The sequence below is a fragment of the Lichenostomus cassidix genome, chromosome Z, assembly GCF_008360975.1.
Source record: "Lichenostomus cassidix isolate B80296 chromosome Z, HeHo_3.0, whole genome shotgun sequence".
In the NCBI taxonomy this organism is placed as follows: domain Eukaryota; kingdom Metazoa; phylum Chordata; class Aves; order Passeriformes; family Meliphagidae; genus Lichenostomus; species Lichenostomus cassidix.
In genome coordinates, this window is record NC_139511.1 from 10,939,665 (window position 1) to 10,965,918 (window position 26,254).

The 26,254-nt window shown below is 36.7% G+C and overlaps 1 protein-coding gene across 7 annotated transcripts in view; it reads right to left on the reverse strand.

Annotated features, from left to right (window-relative positions):
* Positions 1-534: 534 nt before the first annotated feature.
* PAM (peptidylglycine alpha-amidating monooxygenase) overlaps positions 535-26,254 on the reverse strand; it is a 121,087-nt gene continuing 95,367 nt past the window's right edge. For 2 of the 7 annotated variants that reach the window (XM_085043214.1, XM_085043211.1), the window contains 12 exons: positions 23,790-24,095; positions 19,005-19,134; positions 14,999-15,115; positions 14,398-14,470; positions 12,928-13,135; positions 12,073-12,273; positions 9,219-9,337; positions 8,115-8,214; positions 6,708-6,761; positions 4,226-4,438; positions 3,141-3,197; positions 535-1,345 (listed from right to left, as the gene is read on the reverse strand). In XM_085043214.1, the coding sequence (XP_084899340.1) occupies positions 1,164-1,345; positions 3,141-3,197; positions 4,226-4,438; positions 6,708-6,761; positions 8,115-8,214; positions 9,219-9,337; positions 12,073-12,273; positions 12,928-13,135; positions 14,398-14,470; positions 14,999-15,115; positions 19,005-19,134; positions 23,790-24,095 (1,760 nt within the window). In that variant the 3' untranslated portion in view covers positions 535-1,163. The remainder of the gene's footprint in view (positions 1,346-3,140; positions 3,198-4,225; positions 4,439-6,707; positions 6,762-8,114; positions 8,215-9,218; positions 9,338-12,072; positions 12,274-12,927; positions 13,136-14,397; positions 14,471-14,998; positions 15,116-19,004; positions 19,135-23,789; positions 24,096-26,254) is intronic. The other 5 variants (XM_085043218.1, XM_085043215.1, XM_085043212.1 and 2 more) reach the window with 4 other exon arrangements.

Here is a 26,254-nt window from a genome sequence, read left to right on the forward strand (position 1 = left end):
TACAATGATTCACACTCCAGATGACTCATGCAGAGAGGGTAATTATCCAGCAGGACTTCAGTAAGTCTGCTCTTCAGTGAGAGAGCTCATTACAGGACCAAGAGTTCCTGTTATGAATGAAAAAGGAAGTGAGGAGAAAAAAAGAAAATCAGTATTTCCAATCAGGTAGTATTAGATGCCTACCCTGACTAAGCTGCATATTTAATTTGAGACACAGTTTTCCTCTTAGCTGTGACCATGTGTTTTATTAAGGAAATACCTTGCAGTTTTATCATACAAGTAAAACTCCTCTTTAGATGTTTAAAGTTGACTTTGTACATGTATGCAGGTTATTGGTCTTAAAAAGAAACCAAACCAAACACCCTTGTGACATAGCAAAAATTTTTCCAGCTTCCATACAAAATAGCATTTTTTTTTCTCTGCTGGTAGAACATATTAAAATTTTTACTGTATTATGTGGCCCGTGTAACTTTTACAAAAGTTGTATACAAAAAAATGCAAGCAAAAATTCCAAAGTACACTCCCGACAGCCAATGCTCTGCGAATACTTTATTACACAAATTACATTCAGCTTCTGAAAATAGTGTTCTAACAGTGATACGATCTAAAAATAAGACATTCCAGAAACACATCAAGTTAGGAAGAAGAAAAAAATTAAATAGAGACTTTTTTCTTTCCTTCAATGCAATATAATGTTAGTGATTTAAAAAAATAGAAGACTTAGCAGCTTCATTTTCTTGTGGCACTGTATATTCTCTGTACTGCAACAGGTTAAGGACATTGAAGAGGAAAGGCACAAAACAGAAATTGGCAACTGAATAATTATGGAAAAAATATTTTGATGAAGCAGATAGTAAGACTTATTTACAAGATCCCCATATTTGATGATAAAATACTACTGCTTTAAATCAGTCCTGCAATTAGAAGACTTTGCTTTATTAAGATGTTCACATAAAAACCAACGGCACTGATATGGAATTTCCATACACTCCTCCACTTAAAAAACATAACTAAAACCAAACAAAAATTAAAGGAACCAGTGTACAGCCCCACACAGACTAGAACAGTTTACAATTAAATACACAAAATCTTAAACGTGCTTAAGGGAAAAGGAATCTGACATTCTGGGTTGAACCTTATAATGGAGAACTCAAAGGTTGGTTTCAGGATGACGAAGGTGCTGGTGGGAGTGGAGATGTTGAACACTCTTCCTCGGAATCTGTGCCATCATCTTCATCTTTTTCTTGATCACTTCCTTCAGTGCTGAGTCGGTCAAACCCTTTTCGACTGTAGCCTTTGTGACTTGCAAAGAAGTTCCCAAGGTTAATTCCACCACCACCTTTCCCTGTGGAAAGGAAAGGATTTTCACAAGGTTTGCTTTAACTGTAAGGGAGGAATAGAAATCTACTAATTAAACAGAATAGTGGTGATTACTTTAAGTGTCCTTCCAGAAACTGTTTGTAAAGATTCAGCACATGAGCCACAAAAGCTAAGTGTATATATTATGAAAGAAGAAGGAAATTGATCTTTGAAGTAAAAGTTTCTAACTATGTTTTTTCAGCATCCATCGTTTCATTAAGTCTGCCCAGGCTACTGGTGCTCCTACCCATTTGCCCTTAGTGTCAAAGTGCTTCATTTCATCCACCAGATCCACGATAACTCATTACAGCTGCTGCTCTCCCACTGGTAGTGACTCATCCTCTTTAGCGGGCAGATAATGACAGATGAAAGTTGTAAAACACATTTTCAAAAACTCCTGATCTTTGCCCCTAGTCCTCCCCCTGGGAAAGTTCCATCAAATCTGTTATTCAACATTGTGTTGGTTTTGCTTAGCCCACAACATCAGCAAGGTATCTTTAGCATCTAAGAGAAATTTAACCCCCTCAAAAACTGTTGTGGTAGGACTGAAGAAGTGTCTGAAAGGTTGGGACAAAATGCATCGCTGTGTTCATGTGTTGGTTTTGCTTAGGCCAGTTTTTTGCTAGTGAGTGGGGAGTGGCACAAAGATGGCTCCTGTGTGTTCTGTGTGAAGGTTCTGGAAGTTTTTCATCATGTCCAGTAGAGCCAATCCCTGATGGCTCTGAATTGATGGATGGACATGCTGCTGGCCAAGGCTGGGCCAATTAGAGGTGCTAGTTACACCTCTGTGAAAATATATTTAAGAAAAAATCAAAACAATGTGAGCATGCACTTCTTTTTAGCCATAACAGGTGAGAATACGTGAGTGGAAAACAACATGAAGACACCAAGGTCAGTGGAGAAGGTGGGGGAGGAGGTGCTCCAGGCACCAGAGCTGAAAACCCTCTGCCAGCTGTGGTGAAGACCATGGGGGGAGCAGGTTGTCCCCCTGCAGCCCATGGAGTGCACAGGGGTGCAGAGATCCACCCACAGCCCGTGGGGAGGTGCCCACGCCAGAGGAGCAGGTGGATGCCTGGAGGAAGCTGTGATCCAGTGGGAGTCCCAGTAAAGAGTTAAAGTTGCAAAGGCCTTGCAAGAGAGAGAGAGAGAGGCCTTGCCTTGCTCTGGAGTGGAACAGCCTGGCCTCGGCTCAGAAGTCTGCACCCTGTGGACAAGGACTTGTGTTGCAGCAGATTCAGGTGGGTGTTGCTCGTGAGATTGGACCCACACCAAAGAAATCTGCAGAGGATTGTCTCTGGTCGGAGAGACCCCATGGCTAAGTAGAGGATTCCTCTCCCTGATGGATTTGACCAGAGAAAAAAACCCTTACCCTGCCCTGGCTGTGCTGTTGGTTTGGAAGGAGGGAGGAGGGTGAGCGGAGAAACAGTGTCTTAAGAGGGAGGGGGCTGAGTGAAGAAATGGTATCTTAAGAGCTTATTTTTACTTCTCATTTATTCTCCCACTTCTGTCAGGTTAATAAATCACTTTGCAACTTTAAGTTTTTCAGTCTGTCCTGCCCTTTTTCAGTGTGTCCTCCCACCAGTGTCTTATCTCAACTCATGAGTATGGTGCGTGTGTGTCAGTTTTTTCCTCTCTTCTGCACAACTGTGGCTGGGGAAAGCAGAGAGAGCAGATGTTGCAGGTGCCTGGCATTTGGCCAGGGCCAAACCCCAACAAACATGAATACAGAAAAAACCCCTCCAGTTATGGTTTTTAAAAACATCTTCAGTGACTATACTTACCTCTCAGTCTGCCTAAAATTCTGCCTGAACTAGAACCAAGTTTGTGTTCCCCATCAGCTGAAAAATAAAGTAAATTTCAAAAATAAGCTAAACCCCGTAATGTCCTATGATCAAATAATTACCTGTATTTTCTGATAAAAAGAACAGCCATTCAACAAACCAATCAGCAACTCTAAGAAGCCATTAATGGCAGTACTGCAATAGTCTAGAGTGCTAGCATATTTGATATACCATCTAGCACATTGTGTACACTAACACTTTTGAATACGAAGAGTCAGGAAGCTGCATGCTGAAATCTTCAAATAAAATACATCCAATTCAGTTGCAGAGCCATATTAGATTGCTGAATGGCCTACTCTGACACAGTAGGTCCTGACCAGTGGCAGAACTGTCTGATTTGTCTTCTCCATGTACATTTTCTTATCTGGATGAAAGTATCTTGATAAAACAGTTTTGTGATATAAAATAACAAGTCTTCTGATAAAACATCTATTACCGTCTGCCAATTTGTGAAAAATGTTACTATACAGTACGAATTTAGAACAAATTTACATAACCTGTAGATATCAATTAAAACCTCCAGAGCAATGGATGAAGGTGCATTATGGAAGCATGTCTAACTCACAAACTTGACTAGGTAGAAGAGAACAATAATACATAATCTCTTGTAAGGTTATCTGCTTTCATTTTGCTTATGTCTCTATAATATCCATGGAGTCTTTTGTTCTCAGCAATTTAAAGATCCCATACTAGAAAATCAGAGTATGCTTGGAGTATTAAAATTTCTGAATTCTAGACAATACAACATGAGTATATTCTAGTTGTTTCTGAGACACCAATTTTTGCCTTGACACAAAGTTTTTGATACATGTTCTGAGGAGGTGCTGCCTTGAGATGCAATATTACAGGACAGGTGGCTGTAGATGCTGTGTCCCTGCTGACCCTTAGTTTGCATGCAGCATCACTGCAACTGTTCAGGAGGGCAAAGGCACAGGGAGCTGCTCTCTTCATACCCTCACCCCTCAGTGTTCAGTGATATTTGGAACTGGAATAATAAAAGTCTCTTCTCTAGAACAGTTACTCACAGTTATCTCCATAGACAGTTGTCTTCCTCCACCGAATAAATACTAAAATTGCCAGCAGGACAACAACAGGGATAATAAGAAGAGTTGTAATAAGAACAAAGGAAACTCCAGTGCTGTTGGCCTGTTGGACCAAGTGTTGTTTATCCGTATTCTTTAGAGGGTCTGTCGATTCTGGCTTGTTTTTCAATCTGGCTTCTATAATTGTCTCTGATTCTTTAAAAAGAAAACAATTTCCATATGTAATCCATATTCATCAAGCAACACAGAACAAGGCATTACAGAAAGCAAGAAGCTAGGATATCTTAAGTGCTGAGTAACAAGGAAACAAAAGACAAACTGTTATGGAGACATTTTTGGCTCTTGCTGATGTTATCCCAAATGTAAGGCAGAGAAAGTCTGAATGATACCACTCACTAGCAAAACTCCCTCCACTTTTCTCAAATGGGGAAAGGAGATGTGTCAAACAGAGTTTTGTCCTAAAAAGTACCAACTATTTATAATATAGGAAATTCCCTCAATGATCTATTTTTGAAAATAAGTGTGTGCTGCAATATCAATTAAATATCTCCTGTTGATAAAAATACTTCCACAAGAAATATAGAAAGCCTGCATATGCCACATTATCCTAAACAAAAAGGATGAGTTTAAAGTTCTTTCTAATAAAACTGTGACAAAGGGTTAGATTTTACAGAACTGTTACCTCCCATGAAAGAATTTTGGTTCTATAAATCTGGAGAGCTTTTGAAAACTGCATCCAGTCATTCCTGACTAATTTTTTAACTCTATACCTACAAGGAGAAAAACCATTTCAGGGAAAAACCTTATGATGTTGCACATGTTTTGTGATAACTTTTAATGAGTAAAACTGTGTAGCTGTATGTTCCGAAGTTGAACAGCATGTTATAACAGCTGCATCACAAACACACTCTGAATCAACTCTGGTTTGATTCTGTATCAAAATTAAAATGATGATCTATTCTGAAAGAATAGCAAATGGTTCTGTTTATACTCAACACTAATACAATAATAACAAAATCATTGTTTTCACAAGTACAAGGATAACAATGACACAATGAATACATACTGTCTGTTCAAGTAGCAGTTATAGCTATGGAAAGTTTTCCTACACCATCTTTCCCACTTCTGAGCAAAGCTACAGTTCTGTATATATTTTCCACCACGTCACAGCACTAAAAGTACTAGTAACAGTCTGTCACCAGGAGGCTGTGAGAGCGCAGGCCACTCCTGGCTATGAAAACAGAGTCAGCTGGCTCTTTTGTCCTAGTGGAGTTGAAAGATGTTAATTTCAGTCTACCTACTCTAACCAGTTTTAGACGTTGTTACCTAAAACCTTTTTCTTACCCTGGTGTTACTATTCTCTTTGACATTAGAAGTGCCAGGTAAAGAAAGCCAAAATGCATTTGCAATATCCCTAGATACACAGCAAATGGTAATGTCAACAATTCCCATTTGAGTGCTTCAGGCAGGCTGAGGTACCAACAGACATAAAATAAAAGGGTAACAGTTCTGGCCGTAAGGATTTCACTGTTTCATAATGTTAGCCTTCCTTATTGTACTTTATTCTATATGCTTTCAATTGGCAGTTGGGATATTTTTTCCTTTTTTCCTTTTCCTTTTCCTTTTCCTTTTTTCCTTTTCTCTGCCTGCATATACATGGCTGAAGCAAATACATAAGCTCTGAATTTAACCGAAGAAAACCACTTAAGAACATTTGATAATTTTAAATGTCTATATAAACACTACCATAACCTAGTACTGTTTTTCTGAAAGGGAAACGAGCTACATAACAGAATGCAAATGGTTAAAATTACTTTTGATAAACCTTAATTGCTATTTTACCCCTTTCAATCTCCTCTATGTGTACGATCTCCTTATATTGTCCCTACATGTATTCATTTCCTTTTTTCCTTTTTTTTTAAATTTTCATGAAATCAATTAAATATTAAGTGTAGTAAATCTATGGGAAGAAATGTAAATAGAAAAAATGGTTATTTCTTGCCATATGGTGTGACTGACAAGGCTGTGTACTGAAAGACTAAACAGGAAGATAAACCAATTGCCATTTCAAATAACCCTTTTTTGGTGGTGGAGGGTTGTGGAGTGAGGGGAGGGTGCTGGGGAGTAACTATCACAGTTTTATTTCAGAGCTATTTCTGCATCTAAGGGAGATGCCACAGATACCAATCTGGACCATACCAGATGGTAGCATGGAATTAACCTACTAGTTAAATTTTTATCTTAGCTTCTGTGAAGCGCTTGTCATCACTGAAAATGAAATGTTTAGGTTGGCTGTGAAATAGCATCTACCAGTGTTACAAGCTTCTTTCTAGTGCTTCCTGTATCAACTCACAAAAAACAAAACAGTCAAACTAGTCACCATTTTTCCCTTCAGCTTGGCATAAGCAGCCCTAGTCTATGTGAACATATTGATCCCTTTGTTTTCATTATGAATCAGACTAACCTTTTGTTTCCTGTACCTCAATACCAGCCTTTTTAACTGACCGATGTTCCATTTCTGTAAAACAAAATCATTCTTCAGGACAACTGGTATTTCAGAAAGGCACCCAGTGACATTTCTGGCTAGCTTTCTCAAATGTACAATACAATCCTACAGTAAACATTCCCATCAACACCTGAACTTCACCATGGAGAGTCAATGTAAATCATTCAATAGCTCACAAGGCCATTAAAAAATAAAAAAAGAAAGAGCCTGATTCATGAAAGGAGCTTCCAATAATTGACTTTTATGCCACAGAAAGATTTTATGGGTATGCCTAATGGTTCATGGATTCCTAAAAAAACAAAACTGTTTATTATAGTCAAAATCAAAGTGAATTAAAGGCTGGTTGAATCAGGGTTTCTTAGGTACTACTCTTTTATACTTCAGCAAAAACTAGAAAGAAAATTATATACAAGGACTTCTCTAATCTAACCTGTAATAATTCCATTTTTTTAAATTCTCATGTTTCTTAGAATAGAAGCTGAGCATTGCTCATGCTCAGTTTACTAGATGCAAACTAGACAAAAACATATCCAATAAGAATTACAAATTATCTAGTCCAGTCTCCTGTTACTAAGAGCAGCTGATATCAAATGCCTCAAAGGACAATCCATAAATTACAAACAGACAAATAAGGAATAACTAGCAGTCATTTATAGCAGCAGACTCTTACTGGATGACTAACATCCTGAAGCCTAAGGCTTTATCTCTGTCATACTTTTTTTCATCCCATATAATGGAGCAGTGGATTATATTTTTATTCCTGTAAAACATGGAACCTCTCTCTGAATCCTACTAAATTGATGTCTGACTAATCAGGTCCCTCTCCCTGAAGTCAGGCTTCTTGCCTTGGGGGTTACTAGATAAAAACTGGCAAGTGTTTCCTCTGTATGGAAACAGGACTTCAAATTATACTGGATTAATTTTCTAAAGATAAATACTCCCAATGCTATAAATATAAGTTTTAAGTTGACCTGTGTTTTTACTTCATCCCCTGGGAGTTTTCTGTGATAACCTCACAGAAAGCAGTTGAGTTCTCAGCAAAATAATAAACTGAAATTACTAGAGTAACACTTTTGTTTACACACAGGTACTGACAAGGGATGCATGAGGCAAATACATTTTGATTCCTTCTGTGACAAACTCATATGCTCAAGACTCTTCTTTGACAGAGCACACAGCAATCGTGAAAGATGGTCTTTTAACAAAAACTGAGCAGCAGCACACAACTGCTGCAGGTGAAGCTTGCAGTGCCCTTAAATCACTGTCGTTTTGCCACCAGGCTCTTGTCCGGGGGTACCAGAGGAATGGTACCGACCTGAAGATACAAAACGTGAAGTTATGACATTAAGAACATAAAGAACATACTTTCTGCAGATGCAAACTTCCACACTGCTCTGGCATGAACATCTCCAACAAATACCGTTCTGTCTTCTGAAGCAACAATATCATGTGGCATCTCAAAGCTCTGTGAAGATAAGCAGTCACAGATTACCCTTAAGTGTCTATGCCTTCATGAGGCCTCCTTAACACCTAACTTGAGCCTGGTCATATTCAATCCTTCTTAAGACTGGAAAATGCAGCAGGTAGTGGTATGAAAGCCTAATGTGTGAAAGGAGAGGATTCCATTTCTGCTGAATGTTTGCCTTCTCCAGGGATAACAACATAGAGATTATTCCATGTATTATTGCTAAAAAAATTATATGAACAATATTTCTATTCATATTATTGCTTTCCATTTTATCCTGTGAAATACATATTTTCAAAAATAAAGAATCTTGGTTTGAAGCCCACACATTTAGTTTTTCTTAAAGTTCATATGCAACACTGCTACATTCAGAAAAAATAACTCTCACTTAATATAATTTAAAATTGGATTGCAAATAAAGAGTGTGTGTGTTACCGAGAATTGGGAATATTAACATTCACTCTTTAGCCTAAGACAATATATGGAAACTGTTGGAAAAAAAAGCTACAAAAAAGTATATAAATACTGCATGAAGGACATTTAGTCTTAACTTTCACACTAGTATTCTGTAAAGAGGGATGTAACCGTACAGTTGCATATTATTTCTGCTTAGAAATAAGCTCTATTTTTTGACAAACAACAAATGACTAGCATCTAAATATCTATGAATACTTCAATTATTCTCTGACTTCATTATTCTCTTAACTTAGCTTTTAAGAACTGTACTGACAGCAATAAAGAAAGCTTATCCTGGCGGAAGATATTATGTGTAGGCATCATCTTCAGGGTAGTATAATTTTCAAATATGTACCACAGGTAGAAGCTAAGACCCAAAATTCTAGTGTTTTTATTAAGTTAGTACTATAAACAATTCCTGTTAAATACCTTACATTATAAAACATCTTATTTCCTCCAACAGCCTGATCAAAGTTGGAAAAGTAGAATGTTACCAATGTTTTCATATACATTATTATATGCACCAGGCACCCTGTGCAATACTCCACCTTTCTAAGTGGAATGAAAGTATCAATTATTTCTCCAGTAGAGAAGTTCATCACAAATCCTTGCACTGGTTCTGCTTCTCCAGGATAAGGCATTCCATTAACTGCAAAGAGGAGACCACCTGCAACAACATTAGATTTGCCTTAAGAACCCATACACAGCAAACTGCAGTGAAGATGAACTGTAATAGTTTAGATGAAAAAAGGCTGTCTGAGAGACAGAGAGACAGAAAGGTAAGTCTACAGGAAACTAAACTACAAGAGGAAAGCTAATGAGGTGTAACAGTTAAAACCTTAGCATTCAAGAGATGCACACTTAGTCCAAATGGGAACCAACAAGGCAGTATTTTACAGATTGTTTCAATGTAAAAGAAATGCAAAGGGGAATTTATCAAAAAGGAATTTATTTTAAAAATAATCTGAAGAATGCTTTGCAAAGAATGGTTGACCTGATAGCAGAAAGTTTTTTCAATGCATCAAAAGCAGAAAGTCAGCTGGGGAATAAGTGAGACCACAAAAGGAAAAGGTGTGTAAGGGGGACTCAAGGATTAGGGGCCTACGGCAAAGAAACTGGTTTTGTCAGTTTTTTCTGCTTAGTATGTTGGCAAGATTCTGACACTCAAATTTTTTTTTTTGGTGTAGTAAAGAGGTCAGAGGAGACAGCTCAACTGGAAGCACAAGGTGTAAGACCAGTTGGCAGTTAAAAATTTATGAGGCTTAGATAGCATTCACTTAAATTCAGAAGGAAGCCAAATGTGAAATTTCCTCAGGCCCAGTTAAGTAACAGAAGAAGACAAGCAGAATGCTGAAGCAGTGCCCACCTGCAGGAAGGACTCAAAAGGGTGCCTGCAAACACTTGTTATCAATTCTGGCCTCCATCTCCAGTAAGATGGCAGAACCCATAATGAAGAGTAAGACATGGGTAAGTGTGGCCTGTCAGAACAAGTATGGCTTCTCTAAGGGTTGTGCCTCAGCTCTGAACAGGGAGAAAGAGCACATAGATAAAGCAGATTCTATAGACATACTTGCACTTTCAGAAAACCCTTGAGAAGGTAGCGCATCAGAGGTTATTGAATGTGCATTATCACAGGGATGAATGAAAGATCCATTAATAAATAGGAAGCCAAGACCAGAGCTTATGGGCAGAGCTTACAATTCCTCAGGATAGAGAAGTCTAAATAGTGTGATCTTGAAGTGATCAGTCAGAAATTTTATTCAATAGTTCTCATTAGTGACTGAAAAATGGGGTGAACAATGCCATCTAGCAGTCTGAGGAAGATAACTGAGCTCTGTGGAGAAGTCAAAATCTTGATGATACTGAGGAAGTCCGGAAAGACTTTTTCTAAGAAAAAGTGAGTTGTCACTTATTCAACAGATGGCAGAAGAGCTCCTGCAAAGACAAAGGTGAAGTGATGCTTCTCAAAAATAATCTAGATCATGCCTATGTGATGTTTGAACTTGGAATTGGCAGCTACAGCTCAGAAGACGATCTCCAAGCCATCACTGAAAGATTCCTGGTTCCATGTATAACCAGAAATCTCTGGCTCCATGTACAGTGTCAGGCAAAATTTCAATAGAATGCTTCAGGATGAGAAGGAGAAGTAGGAGTGGAGGGGAGAGTTTTGCCACTATGCAAAAACTTAGGATGCTCACATCTTGAGTACTGAGTGTTCTTCTCTCTGCATCTCAAAAAGGTTCCAATGAGGCTAAAGATGCTGGAAGAGAACGGCAAATGCAATACGCAAGGGGCTAAAGCAATTAAATGGCTTATGGGGACAGACTAAGGTGGCCAGGGCTCTTTGGTTTGAAGAGGATAAACCAAGATGACGAGGCACCAGATTTGGGGAGTGTGGAGCTGTTATTCAGCTCCTGAAATACTGGGATTAAGAGACACTCAATGAAACTAGGTCACTTTTTATATTAAAAAAAAATAAAAATTAAGTGGATAATGAACTTCTGGAGCCTGCAGGAGGCCAATGAAGTAGACAATACAAGTCAGTTCAAAACAGGGTTAGGAAAACTCATGGGCAGTAGGTCTATACAAAGATCCTATGAGCAAGAGGTCAGAGGCTTTCTCATAACACTGCTAAATAAAGGGTTTGTGGATGCATTGTGAGTAGGAGAGGAATGACTACAAAATGCATCCAGGCTTACACACACCCTCAGAATGCCTCTTTTGCTGCCACTTTAAGAACTATAGGTATCAAGTATCTCATCCAGTACAGCATTTTTTTACATTCTTGGCAGATGCAAAAGAGAGAAACCTAATATTAAATTTGGTATTAAGGAGTCAGGAGCCTGATTTTCGAAATTCCTCATCCAGTTCTTAACATTTACATTACCTTCAGTATCAATATTAAAAATCTAATCCCAAAACTTAATACAGTATAACTGTTAACCAGATCAAGATACTAAAAACCGCATCATTTTAAAGCTGTTTGCTTTCAGTGCTTTTGTTTTACTAAACCAAAAACCTTTCTTGATCATTTGGTCTTAATTTTGCTGCCTTCAATGGAGTTTAAACTGAATACTTAGAACTGTTTTTATTAATAATAACTAATTAATTGATTAACTGTGCAGTCACCAGGAAGCAGCAAGATTATCGACTTGCTGACATCACATTTAGGGAATCTAATCAGTCATTTCTTAGAAGCAGAGATTAGATGCAAACTTCCCTCATCTGCAAGCAGGAAAACAAGTAGTTCTCAAATTTTCCATTGCATCAGGACTACTCTGAAAGACAGTTAATATCTGTCCTAAGATAACATGATAGCACTCCTCATGAAATAATACTGTATACTCTGACATCCTGGCACAAAGAACTACTTGAAGTCTGAAGAACAGGAAAAAAGATTACCTGGAACATATGAAACTGCAAACAACTCTCTTCCAAATGCTTTGTGTTTGATCTCTCTTGTGAACTCGCCAGTCTCTAACCTGAAGCATTGAATTCGACCGTTTTCTCTGTCTGCAACGCACAGCTCTCTTAAATCAGGGATCAGGGCTAAGCTGTGAGGGATATGAAACTGTCCAGGCCTGGTTCTGCCTAGAGAAGTCTCTGCAATAAAAAAACTCCACGTTTGTGTTAAAGTACACATTGAAATGGTCAGTTTTACTCAGAATCAGCAATATGCCACATAATGCAATGTAACACTGGGAAATGACTAAGGTCAGCTTGCTTTCTCCTAGCATTTAGGTAAATTACTCATGGTAGCCTATTGCATTTTCTTTATAAATCCCAAATCTATGAATTTGCAATTTCCTGAGACTATTCAGTGTAGTTTAACACATGATACATAAATCTCAGTCAGGCAGAAATGTAATTATTCATAAAACTTAAACCAGATGAAATCATGGCATAGATCTTGCAAAAATGATTACCTTCTTAAACGTTTAAGGAAAAAATTTGGCTTTATGGAAGTCAGAACACTTTCTTGATAAAATAGGACATGCCCATACTTATACTGAAAGCAAGATAACAAAACCTCACTTTTTATTTTTAGTAAATATGTAACCACTACAAGTAGCTGTATAAAGAGCCGAGAGACAATCTGGATGCAATGACAAGGCCGAAATTCATTTAGGGCCTGGAAGGTATTTCAGTAATAGAAATTCATTACAAAAAAATAATAGTAACATCAGCAATTTTATGGTTCATGATGAGTTCATCATAACAGCAGAATGGGTAAAGTACCAAGAGGGCTGACTGTACCTTCTCCCCACTGCATCACGTACAGTCCTTTCGGAGAGAACTGAATAATCCGACTGTTGCAGTAGCCATCAGAGACATAAACGCTGCCAGTGATTGGGTCCACGGCCACATCAGTTGGTTGACAGAAATGATTTTTGTCACTGCCTGGTTGCAAAGCCACTCCTAAGGTCAGTAATGGTTCTTTGTCATTGGCTCCCAGTTTGAAAACCTTTTTTTCAGCCAAAAGGAAAAATAAAGAGGCTTCAGTTATGGAAAGTGAAACCAAAAACTTAGATGGCCTAGGGAAAAACTCCTATCACTGTGTATAAAATAAATGTATGCACCAAACATAGTCTTAATATATTGACCATAATATCTAATACTAGTTTTTCAATAGTGCTGATTCTAGGAAATTTCTGCCTAAACCACAAATTTCCTGTCATTACAAATCGATTTTGTTTCACTTTCTGGACTTATGTGTATCAATAAGCAAAAGACATAGTAGAAAATTCCGGAGGGATCTTGAGAGGCTGGAGAGAGGGCCTCCATGAGAACCTTGTGAAATTCAGCAAGGCCAAGCAGCAATACCAAGCACAAGTACAGGCTGGGAGGAGAAGGGATTGAGAGCAGCCCTGAGGAGGTGTTGTTTGGTGAGAAGCTCAACAAGAGCTGGCAGTGTGTACTCACAGCCAGAGGAACAACCATGTCCTTGGCTGCATCCAAAGCCCTGTGGGCAGCAGGGCAGGGAGGTGATTCTGCCCCTCTGCCCCACTCTGGTGAGACCCAACCTGCCTCCACCTATAGGGTCTCAGCTCAGGAAGGACATGGAGCTGCTGGAGAGAGCCCAGAGGAGGGACACCAAGATGATCAGAAGGATGGAGCACCTCTGCTCAGAGGAAAGGCTGAGAGAATTGGGACTGCTCAGCCTGGAAAAGGCTTCAGGATGACCTAAATACAGCCTTCCAGTACCCTGAAGGAAGCCCACAAGAAAGATGGCGAGGGATTTTTTACAAGAGTATGTAGTGACAGGACAAGGGAGAATGGCATCAAACTGAGAGCAGGTTTAGATCAGACCTTAGGAGGAAGTTCTTTACCATGAGGGTGGGGTGATGCATCTGATGAGGCTGCCCAGAGAAGCCATGGCTGCCCCATCTCTGGAAGTATCCAAGGCCAGACTGGCTGGTGCTCTAAGTAACCTGGCCTAGTGGAAGGTATCCCTGCCCATGGCAGGGCAGTTGGAATTTGAGCTTTTTAATGTCCCTTCCAACTCAGACCATCCTATGATTCTATTATTTCCACATGCTATGTTCATATAGCAAATTATTCAACACAACTATATTCCATGAAGTACACAGGGGTCAATTTCTGTTACCGTATTCTTAATGTTGCTCTTAACAGGCCTAGATAAACAATTTATGCCAAATCTCTAGGTAAATAAAATAATTTTTAGCAAAATATTAAGGTCCTGGTACTAAAGCTTCGGAAACATACCTGATGAAGAGCTACATCAGTGACCCAGTAGTTACCATTTATATCTACACTCAAACCATGTGGTAAGTAAAATCTGCAAGCACAAATATAGAAGAATGAAGTTAAAAACATTTTTCTGGGAAAATGATATAGATGTGAAGATTTCATTTTCTACCTACAAATCAAAACCAAATGCTGTACAACCTAACCACATGTAGCATTTAATAAAAAATACAGCTTTAAAGGTTAGAATTTTCTTGACAAGAGCGTCTCAGTTCTGAAATTCAGTTGATCTCGGGCATCTCACTCAGGCTATCTTGGCATCTGTAAGGACAACGTACAATATTTGTGAGCTCTGCATTTCTGTTAATCTGGCTGGTAGATGCAATTGTATGAAATGATAGAAAGCAGAGCTGATAAAGATGGAAAACTAATATTATTATTTGTTGATTTTGTATTTATTTACTCATTTGCTTTAAGATACTCAGAGGCTATAATCACATAATTGTATATAAGTGTACAAATGTAATGTAAAACACATGAAAATGGTTTAGGGACTCTTTGGCATAAAATACACAGAATTATTACTTCAATTAATAAAAGCAAAAAAACCCCAACTTACAGACTTTTGCCTGTGGAATGAAGCAGTTTTGCATTACTTGGATTCATGACAAGAATTGTGTTCTGTTCAATTGGCCCAAGCCCTCTTTGCTGATAAACAAACTTGCTGTCAAAAGCACTACAAAGAAAGAGTGGAATAGAAAGCCAGCATTAGAAGGGTCTACTGATGAACAATATATTCACACTTAAAAGCAAATTTTGTAGTTCAATTCTGGTGTGGGTTTATTGGGTTCTTTTTTTCTTTAAATATAAACCTTATTACATCACTGTATTATTGTAAGAGTTAGTAGTGTTGTATTTCCTACTGAGGTTATGACTTCCAAACTAAAGGAGCACCAGATCAACACAGCAACAATTAAGACAGTCCTATACCAAGTAAGTAAAAAAGCCTTTTCAAAATATTTTAATTTTTTTAAAATTCTTTGCTATGGCAACCCAGAAATGAGAAATTCAACAATTTTATTTTTCTTTTTAATTCTTTGCCATGGCAACCCAGAAGTGAGAAATTCAAAAGGTAGTTCAACAAAAACTATAGCTAATCACCACGGCATACCTGTCAGTAAGAGGAGGTATACTTTGTAGGATCTAAGGCAGTCTGTGCATATTTGTGTGTCTTCTGCTTTTTCTTTTTTTTTTATAGACATTTCAATATTTTGCTACAGCTTACTACTGTAAGATTCAGGTCTTATGGTTCTTATCCTTTTCAGAGTGTGCTTACAGAAGACTATACGATATTACATGATCCTTCTACTCCTACAACATTGTACACAATTTTCAGGGTACATGGAATATATTAATAAAAACATTTGAACATGTCAATATTTCAGACATTAAGAACCAGGATAAACTTTTCAGAAGACATTTACTAGGCATGATATTATCATATGCTTAAAAAAAAAAATCGTTGTCTGTATTCTTACAGAGAAGTTGGCTTTTACTCTAACCTGTTAAAATAAATGTTCCTTTGTTTTAACTGAATAATGAGAACACAAACAATGCTCACTACTTCTTTGTGTGGGACCAAACCCACACAAACAGAACAACTAAACACAGTAGTCGTATTACTCTAAAACACGATTTTCTGATAGGTTCTGCACTTTGATACTGAAGGACAAGTAAAATCCACTGCATATCTTGCTACTTCTATTTTCAAACTCCAATATGATTCCACAGTTACATTTCTACTTCTCATCTGGCCACTTCACACTAATGCAAACAATTTATTGCTGAATCTAATATCCTTCTGATGGGCTTCATATTAAATTTAGATAGACTACCTGATCTCCTAACCCCTGAAAGCACAACCCTCAGGTCTATTCTTGATCAATATCCATCGCCACTGTGGTACTGTGCTCAGCCTGCCTACCTTGTTAAGAATGCAGTAAAAAGAATGTAACTTATATTCTTTAATAAGTTCCTTATAAATTGGATGAATAGTATACATTTTTAATCACAAAATGCAAGATAACTTCCAACTGATTCACTGCATAGCCAGCTGAATAGTTCTGATTTTTTTCATTCACAGAATGCATGCTGCATGTAGCAACGACTGCTCTGAAACTGAAGAGACAATGTTGTAGAAGAACCGTACTTATTTAAGACGATTTTTTTAAAATCATGTGCTGAAGGAATGCTACAGCCACTGCAAACTGCTACTGTATTACAGGGCTTGTCACTGCATAAGTGCGTTTGTGTTCTAAAGCAGACTAAAGTTACCTTGTGCAGCAGCATAGATCATTCAATCAGCTCTATTTAGCTGAATGAGGATCCAACTTTTGTGGCATATGTTAATAATGCATTGGAAACATTTGTGCATAGCCTAACAGCACAGGTAATTTTTGTTGAATTTGCTTCTATACTAAGCTGGTGAAGCATTGAAACAGAAAATGAGTTTTGGGGTTTCAGGCTATTGATTTATCATGTTTACAATTTTGTAAGGAATATTATACTCATATTCTCAGTTGTATTTTCAGCTAATGATAAATGTTAACTTAAAAGTCTGATAACTTCTTATGCCTCCCCCATACAACTGTCATGATAAACCCCTTTCAAATACCATTTTTTTTCTTGAAAAATGAGAACACCCATTACACCTTCCTTTTGCATCACAGCCCACGAAAGGAACCCCAAACCCTTTCATATGCCCATGTATGTACCCAAAGATAAAAAGGGAAGGCTGACTGAGTGAGCACATTTCTGTGTGCCTCTGCTCCATGCTACAAGATAGGGAACAACAGCTTTACCACAGGCATGTTTTCAAAATACACTTTTTGAAATATAAAGGCCTACAGAGGTTCCAGTCCCCCTGACCTAAGGATCCCTACCAACACTAGCTTTCCTACACATTGATTAACTATGTTGCACAACAAGAAGAAAAAAGAAGTAGTAATTGTTAACAAAACCCCTCAATAATTAGGATTTATTGTGCAGTTTACTTTATGGAAGGCCATGTGTAGTGTACCAAGCACAGCTGGTACATACACAAATTTCCAGACTACATATCACAACTCCAATCTTCTTCTGCAGCCACACCATAATGAAGTTGAAGTTCTATCTGTCCCTCAACATGGTTGATTCATCAATTCATCAAGCTCACTTGAAGTCTGAGGGAGTGTTAATTTTTTGGTGTTTGGTTTGTTTTTTGTTTTTTTTTTTTTTAATTTGTAGGCTTTCCCAATTTTGCTGGATGTCAAACTCATGTTTTGTGCTCTGGATTGTTGATTGTTGGTACACCTCAATTGCCAGGCACTCAAAAATAAGTATTTCAGAAGGACCAGCCTATTTTCAAATATTTTTATAATTATTCAACAGCACAACAGCACTTATGTTCATGAATAGGAGGATAAAAAAAATTCAATTCAGTATCAGCTTTTACAGAATACTTGAAGTCTTAGTAATACAAGTTGCATAATGCACCATTCTTTCAAATGTTATAGCCTATACATACACACTTGAGCTGGAGAGATCACTGACGTATGAGAACACCATATGAGAAATGAACAATTGCCTTATCTGCTGCTTTATGTTATTTAGCTTAAAACCTAAATAACTTACTTTCTTTCACAAAACACTATTCTAAGCATAATTTGTTCTAAACTGTCCTATTTTTCAGACACTATGTTATCTTAAAATGAATTCATCAGGATTTGAAAACAGCCTTACGCTTTAGTCCTACAGCTATATATATGAAGAACAGATGCTTAGAAAGAAGATTAAAAAAGGGGGAGAAGGGAGAATTTTAAAAAAGGGTGTATTTAAAAACAGTACCATATAATATGTTACAGGCTTGTACTATTTCCTCCCAGTATTCTGTATAATTTTAGAACTATCCATGTAAACACATACACAGTTTTAAAGATCAAAGAACCCTGTAAAAACAAAGACAGTACTCTTTATTTGAATATTCTATTCTTAAAATAACATAACTTTGAATATATTACTTTAAAAACACTAGAAAAACTACCATTTTAAAGTCTGAACATTTTTTGGTTTGAGTGATATTTAATGTAGTAAATTTCATCAAATGAGTAGAGCAAAATCTGTTTTGAGAGAGTACCTTTTAACGATCTCATTTTGTTCTGTGTACATAGACACAAATGAAGACACACCAGAGATAGCTTTGCATGTCTTAAACCCAACCACTAATTGTAGTATACCATATGAAAACATTATTCACCCAGGCTAATTATTCCTGCTAAGAGACATGGAGAGGTAGGGATAATAAATCTCAGTGAATATCACACTAACATGGTCATACAGTTTAAGGACCTAATGTACTATGTTCTCTTCCTTGAGAGACACATTCTTACTGTTAAAGACCAAGTAACTCATCATCTTGAATTGTAAGTCACCATTTCTATTCTGAGTCTCTGAAAGACATTTTCAGCCAAAGAATTGTACTTTTAAATGGAAAAAGAACTTCCATCTCCCTTTTCCTGAGAAGATATATAAACAGCACACAGGAATTTGACCTTCTAATTCACCATTTGGCAAGAGTCTGTACTTACTTCTCATCCCAAACACGATCACCTCTGTGGAAGACAACTAGGTTATTTTCAGGGTCCAGAGCCAACCCAGAAACTTGGCCTAGTTTGAGGTCTAACCCAGGCCATTCCACAGTCTCTTCTATGTGGAAATCTGACCAAAGAAATAAATAAACAAAAAAACAGATAATCATGTAGCACATTTATAAAAAAGATCTGAACACGGTTAACCAGCATTTGGTACAGACTATTGGGAATTACATGGACATTTTCTTACATGCAATATTTCCATTTAATGCATTGCAATTCAATTCCAAGCACAGTTTTAACACAGTAAAGCATGCACAAGCACTGGTATCCTGCTGCATACAGATGACAGGAATGCCAAAACTGCTTTTGATTCCATTCTTTTCTCCATCTTGTAAGGATAAGTGTACACAGACTCTAGAAGTTTTAGGAGCTCTGTAAATACTTTCTACACTGAAGGATTATGAAAATATACAACTACAATTCAAATCAGCAGGTAAATTTAAATATTAACTATCAGTGTTTTATGAAAAAATGCATTAAAAATACCATGAATCACTAAAGGAAGTATGTGGCAGATGAATGATTCGTGGGGTTTTTTTCTATAAAGCTTTTAACACTAAAAAAAATACTTCTTGTACTTATCTTGAAGAGAGAGAAATTTAGTTTCAATGTAAAGAGTAACATTAAAAGGAAAAAATACAGTCTGTCCAATCTCTCTTTCATGTAAAAGCAGGCTGAGAAGGATAAAAGGCACGAACTGTTCAATATTTGAAAAGTTGCAGAGAGTTGACTGCAAGGATTAATTTCTCACAGATCACCTGCTTAAAAACTACTTGGAAGATGTTGCTTTTGTGTGGCTCTGGCAGTATATCAAGAGACAAATGAACTAGATTATCAAAACAAAAAAAATGTAATGGCAAAAAACCCCTCATTCTGGTAAAAAAAAATTAGAAACATTCTTTCTACACATTAGGCAATCCCCCACTGCTTCTTTTCAGAAATTGATTTGTTAAGCATAATTCAGGTATTTCTATAATACAGAGTTTGCATATAGGCACATACAGCCAAACTGATGGTGAATAAGAAACTTCAAATTTCTTTGAAGTTATGTGAAACTGGAGCCACTTTGCTAATATTCAGTGTGTTTGACACCATCATGCTTTACTTTGCAACTTTCAGTTCATGCGAAGTTTGTGAGCTCTGCTGTGATCCTAAAGATCAATCACTGAGGTACCATCTAGGCAGGTGCAACACATATCCAAACTCAGAAAGTGCCAGGGCAGCCTGCTTTGAAACAAGGTAGATCAAAGACCCAAGGAATCTGAGAGGGTTCACCTGGAAGTGATAAGGAAAAATTAAATGGGAAATAATGTATAAAATCTTTAAGCCACCTATGCAACCCATCAGTCTTGATAATACACTTCCCTGACAATTCACTTGGAAGAGATGTAGTCTGAGGGATGCAGTGGAGGGAAAATAATTTTCTACACCCTGCACAAGGGAAATACAAAACCAGTGCTGAAAGCCTACTGCAGCCTAGGAGATGTTTTAACTGTTTAGATTTAGGTATCGTAGCTAGAATAGGTGACAAAACTAAAAGAAACCTAAAGCCATCATCAACTGCAGTGAATCCAGCACAGTAATCAGAAACTTCTAAAACAAGAAATCCTGCTCTGTAGAAATTTTAGCTGAATAAAAGCGCTGAGCTAAAGGAAAAGCTTTTTAAAAAAAATTTATACATATTCATAGTTCTGTACAGTTCAGTTGATCACAGCAGGTTCAGTGGCAGGTATATTCATGGATGTTTGGATTTTGACAGGAATAAAAGGATGGAAATTCAGTGTCTGCTTCCTCACTTGCTCCTCCCATATCACTTTAGGTTAAATTCCAGAAAACTTGTCTACGTTCCAGGTTACAAAGTTCCTTGGCCTCTGAGCCTTTTCAAAAAAAGCTAGACAAAATAAAAGGCTGAACATAGGAACACTAAATTTTGGCCTCTATTTAGTCTCTCAAAAGGCACATACTATAAAATACAAAATGTTTATACTTAAAGGAATAAAAGGTTTCTGATAGATCAAAAAAAATAAAATGAATATACAGGGAATACAATCTAATCACAAGAGCTCCAATCTCAATACAATCTTTAGATTTTATCCCATTTTTCCAAAATTGGTTAGTGTTATATTCTCTTTTTCCTTTGCAAGTCTCTTTCTGAAAGTCCTTTATGCAGGTTTATCTCAAGGCAACCAACTACGTATTAACAAAAACTCACTAAATTTAGAGTTAATTTGGCTAAAACTTACTACTATTTCCCTACAAGAATAAAGTGGTCTATGGAATGCTTGCATATGAGATTAATGAAAATTACTTTCCTCACTGAAGTAATTTATAATTACTTAGAAAAAACAAGATCACCAGTTTTGTTGCAAATGAGATCTCTAAACTAAGTACCAGATCTTCTAACATACAATGTTCCTTTCATTAAAGAAAATAAAAAGGAATTACATGATTTAAAACATGCAATTAAGTCTCTAATCAAGTGAAAGATTAAAGCCTTATATTTATTGACACAATTACAATTTACTGTCCAGAATTCCCTGGAAAATCATTCTAGCATTTAACATTACAAACTTTAAAGTCATGTTGCATTTACTCCCTGCCATCAGAGTACTCATTTAAACCCTGACAAATTTAACCAAGCATTGCACAAAGGATTTTATTTTAAATTGGAAAATTACACTCTCAGCCTTATTTAGGAGGTATAATTTTACTAGTTGCAGTGATGCTAAAAAACCTGACTGAATAGTGACCAGTTTAGGGCAACAAGCCGCCAACAGTGCAGGAAGAGCAGTGGAATTAAGTTTTAACATTTATAATGACTTTACTTACTGTATTAGCCACTTGCTATTTCAGGCCAGTTACATGTTAAAAATTGGAATATCTGCAAGACTAAATATATTGAACTCTTTTAATTCAGGTGATTTTTAAACATTTAAATGAAATTAATTTAACAGCACAGTCTTGTCCTAAGAAAATTGAGAATTTTTTCAATTCAATACAGTAAACGTTTTTAGAAATGGTGCAAATTTTTCATTAAACCAACACAACTGTACTGCTTCCCCCGAAGAGGAAAATCTTGTTATGGAAGATTTAGTTCTTAAATATGTAAATATTCCCCTAAACAGAAACTAAATATATGCTTAGAGATTTTATTGCTCCAAAAGTTCTTCTGCCAAAAGATGGTAGACAGCTTCTGTAGGTCAGGAATTCTGTAGTTAGAAATATTACAAACAAGAAGAAACATCCCCAAAACAATGCTAATTAAGAAAATGCCAGTTTTTTTTTTTCCTGCACCTCAAAGTTGCGTCATTTGAAAGTTCATTTATTATTTAGTCCTCCACCAACAAATTTTCCCCAAATGAATATATGGCTACTCACATATCCGAGCAAATGCTTTCTACAGTTAGAATTCATGTTAAAAGGCATATCAAATGAAGCCATTTATTCAGCTCACTGATATTCCCTCCTCTGGATCAGTGAAAACAGAAAGGAATTTTCCCCTTTGCCTTGTACACACCACATGTTATTAGTCTAAACTGAAAAAACTACTTTTGCGGAAATGCTATCCACATTACTTTCTGGAGCATTTGATACCAGTGAAGTTTATGGAAGTATTTATGATTTACACATGTGTCAGGCACATTGTAACATTCCACCTGTTTTTTTGCCCCTATGCCAATAATTTGACAGGCTCTTATTTAACTGGATAGCACAAAAGTCTTCATCTTTGGTTTTATTTTAAGCACAAATCCAGGATTTTGCTCAGCTTGAACACTGCAACAGAACCTCACATAAGCAGAGACAATACATGTTAACATTATGAACAGAAAAGAAAATCAAATGGATGATGGATGATACATATCTGTGTACAAAAGTACTTGGAAACATCAGTCTGGGTGGTTTCAACATAAAAGCAGGCATGTGTGGCTACAGCTTATGCATACAGATGGCTTTCATGCATACATATCAGCTTCTTTTATGAGATACTCATCACATGCTGCATTATCTGGCTTTCCACATTAGCAAGTAAGGCTAAGCACAGTCAATATCACAGAGACCAAAATGCAAGTAAAACAAACACAGAAGTTCCATGGTTTCTGCTGTCATAGAAACCTGAAGGGAATAAATTGTAGTTCTAGCATAATAAAACAGCCTGTACAAGAATATTTGGAAAGTCAAGCCCAATTTGAAATCAATATGAAGAAAATTCTACTTCTGAAGAATTTTTCAGGATTAACTACCACTCTTTCTGAATGAGAGAAAAAAATATGTGATAGACTTAGAGCAATGAATTTTATAAAAGTGTGTATCTGGTGGGTCAAGGTAATCAGCAAACTCATAAAATGTATTGATTATTCCAGTGACCATTTTATAGTAGTTACTTGTATTAAATTCTTCACTTCCTGTGACTACTATATCCTGTGTTTACCTTGTTTGAGTGTAACTGATATATAGTCATTAAGTAAAAGCCTTAAGAGTAGGAAAAAAAACCACTCTGCTGTTCAGAAAGTAGTGGTGTTGTGCCATCAGCACACATTCTTTATTCACACATAGAGGGGGAAAGAACCCAGTGAAACACCTCTAAATTAGAGAATGAACATTTCCATAATTAGGAAAGTGTCATGGAAAATACTTCCAAGCCTCAGTTGATATTCCCTTCAGATTTTGCGAATGTGGATCACATTGAATTTCATGGTATAAAATTAACCCCTAACCCACCTCCTTTATGTTCTTTTTCCCGGCTTCCCTCACCATATTTAGACTGTTGTAAAGAGAAATGTCTGCTCTCTGGTGGCCTGAAGGTAGACTCTAGTCTGTGAAATTTGTGAATTCTGTCTCGGACAAGAATAGTGTTGTCCCTTTCATCAAGATTTGCGATCTCTCTGGCAAGATCCTTCTTTTGGACTACATTAGCAATCTCTGCTACAAGATCTGATTCTGCCTTTTCTGTAGGCTTATGCTTATGCATATGCACAACATCTTCCCTTTCTCCTAGCAGCTTAGAAAGGAGCGAATAGAAATCACCTGTACAGAAAAAAGATAAGAGGAAAGGAGGGGGAAAAACCATTATAACAGATCAAGTAGTTTTAAAAGGCTTCAGCAAAGTATAATGTAACAAAGTTATTCAAACAGTTATTGGCAAAAGTAGCTAAGAGGAATTGTTTTAGCCTCAGGAACTGAAGGAGTCACGTTGCCAGTGTGTAAAGATAAAGTCAAATTGTTACTGACTTCAGTTTACAAACAGATGCCCACTTTTACCTGACACTCCAGCATCAAAAAATCACCACCTCTGGACAGACGTTCTTGGGAACAAGGACCAAGAGAAAAAAGGAAAAGGTAAAAGTGAAAGGGACAGTGAAAGGAAAACATATGCACATTTCAGTAAAAGAATATTTATGATGGAATTACCTGGATTTGCCAGGCTACTGCAGAGTTATCAGAGGGGAAAAAAATCTATAGTTTTATCAAATTTTTAACTTACAAATACAATAATAGACAATCATGATACTTTTCAAAACATGTTTCTTTGCAATTACTCTGTAATTACTTTGAAATTGTCATTGTATAAGAAGCTTAAGCTGTAAGAAAACAGAATTTCCTATTTGCAAACAGATTCCATAGCGGCCACTGCAGAGAAAAGACAATGCAGTAAAACTGAATGATCCATTAAATTTGCTTTTATTTATTCAATCTGGGTTGTATCTTTTCTTTTATTCCAAAGAGTAAGACTCCTTAGTGACGACATCATCTGGCAATGAAGGGAACACTGTCTTCTCGAGGTGCATGCTAACAATGCAACTTTCTTAGGCATCAACAAAAATTTCAATACATTCCAGAACAGAAGGTCAAAACAAACAAAAAAAGAAAACAGAACTTATTAACCAAGTGTCTTGGCTGCCTGAAATTATTATAATTTGTGTTAAATACCACTACATCATTTGAACAAAAAGAGACATTCAATGTGCTTTAAGAGTTACTGCAAGCAGGTATACTTCTATTTTAAACACAAATTACTTGTAATTAAAAAACTGCATTATTTTATGACAAGCTATATAGGACATTTTTTAAAAAAGTAAAACTATAAATAACAAGGCTATGACACAAACCAAAGAAATAAACAAGCAAACAAATAAGCCCCCTCCCCCCCAACCAAAAAAAAAAAAAATCAAAACCCAAAAACCCCCTGACTCAGAACCAGAAATCATCACTTGCAACCTGGGAGAGAGGAAATTAAGTCTTTTGAAAATTATCGTAAGAGGATCTGTCACATTACTAAACAATCCCAGTTCAAAGATTTTGAGTAGGATTCCACTCCTTGCCCTTGGAATGGAAACATCCCAGATGACATAATGACATATTCTGTCAGAAAAAAATTACTGAAGTAACAGGGCCAATTTCAATGAAATTAACAAAGCAAATTAGAGAAGAGAGAAAATCATTAAACTATATAACAAATATGCATTATTTGCTTTAATTACAATTGGTGAAGCTAGAGCACTCCATTATCTTAATAGTGTCATTCAATGAGTCCAAGTACCAATTCAATAGAAATCCAAATATTTTAGAAGTACATCACAGAAGTTTTGGATATAAACCATTCCTATTCTGAGAAAAGTTTTTAATTAAATTAATCAGGTTCAATAGTCTCTAATTAAAGCAACCAACAACTGGTGCTGAAGCAGAAACACAGCTGAAATTTCCTTTACTTAGGAAATATTTGGTATTAAAGTACTCTACATTGGCCTTTTTCTTCCTCAGCATTTTAGAAATTAAATGAATGTCATACAAAGCAAATGTTTTGGTTTTATCTATGGCTTGAGACCCACAGATGAAAATTACCAACTAACTCCTCTATATGCAATCATTTCCAGTGAGAGATCTGAGTGGTAAAAGCAGTGTTATCCCTAATGTAACTCTGAGAAGTCTCCCTAAACAAATAAGCCTGATGTTATTTTAAACTACAGGCCTTTTAAAGCAAGTTTAGTGATCCTTGCACAGTTCTCTCTCTCCTAGTTCTGTACCAACTGTCTAATCAACTCACTTGTAATTATTGGCTGTAAAAGGACAACTACATACTACAGTTTGTACGAAGGCTTCAGAATTCTCAACGCTTATATACTCACTCTACTTGAGTGACGAAATTTGACAGCTTCATGCTCCAGCCAAAGCACTGCATTCTATCT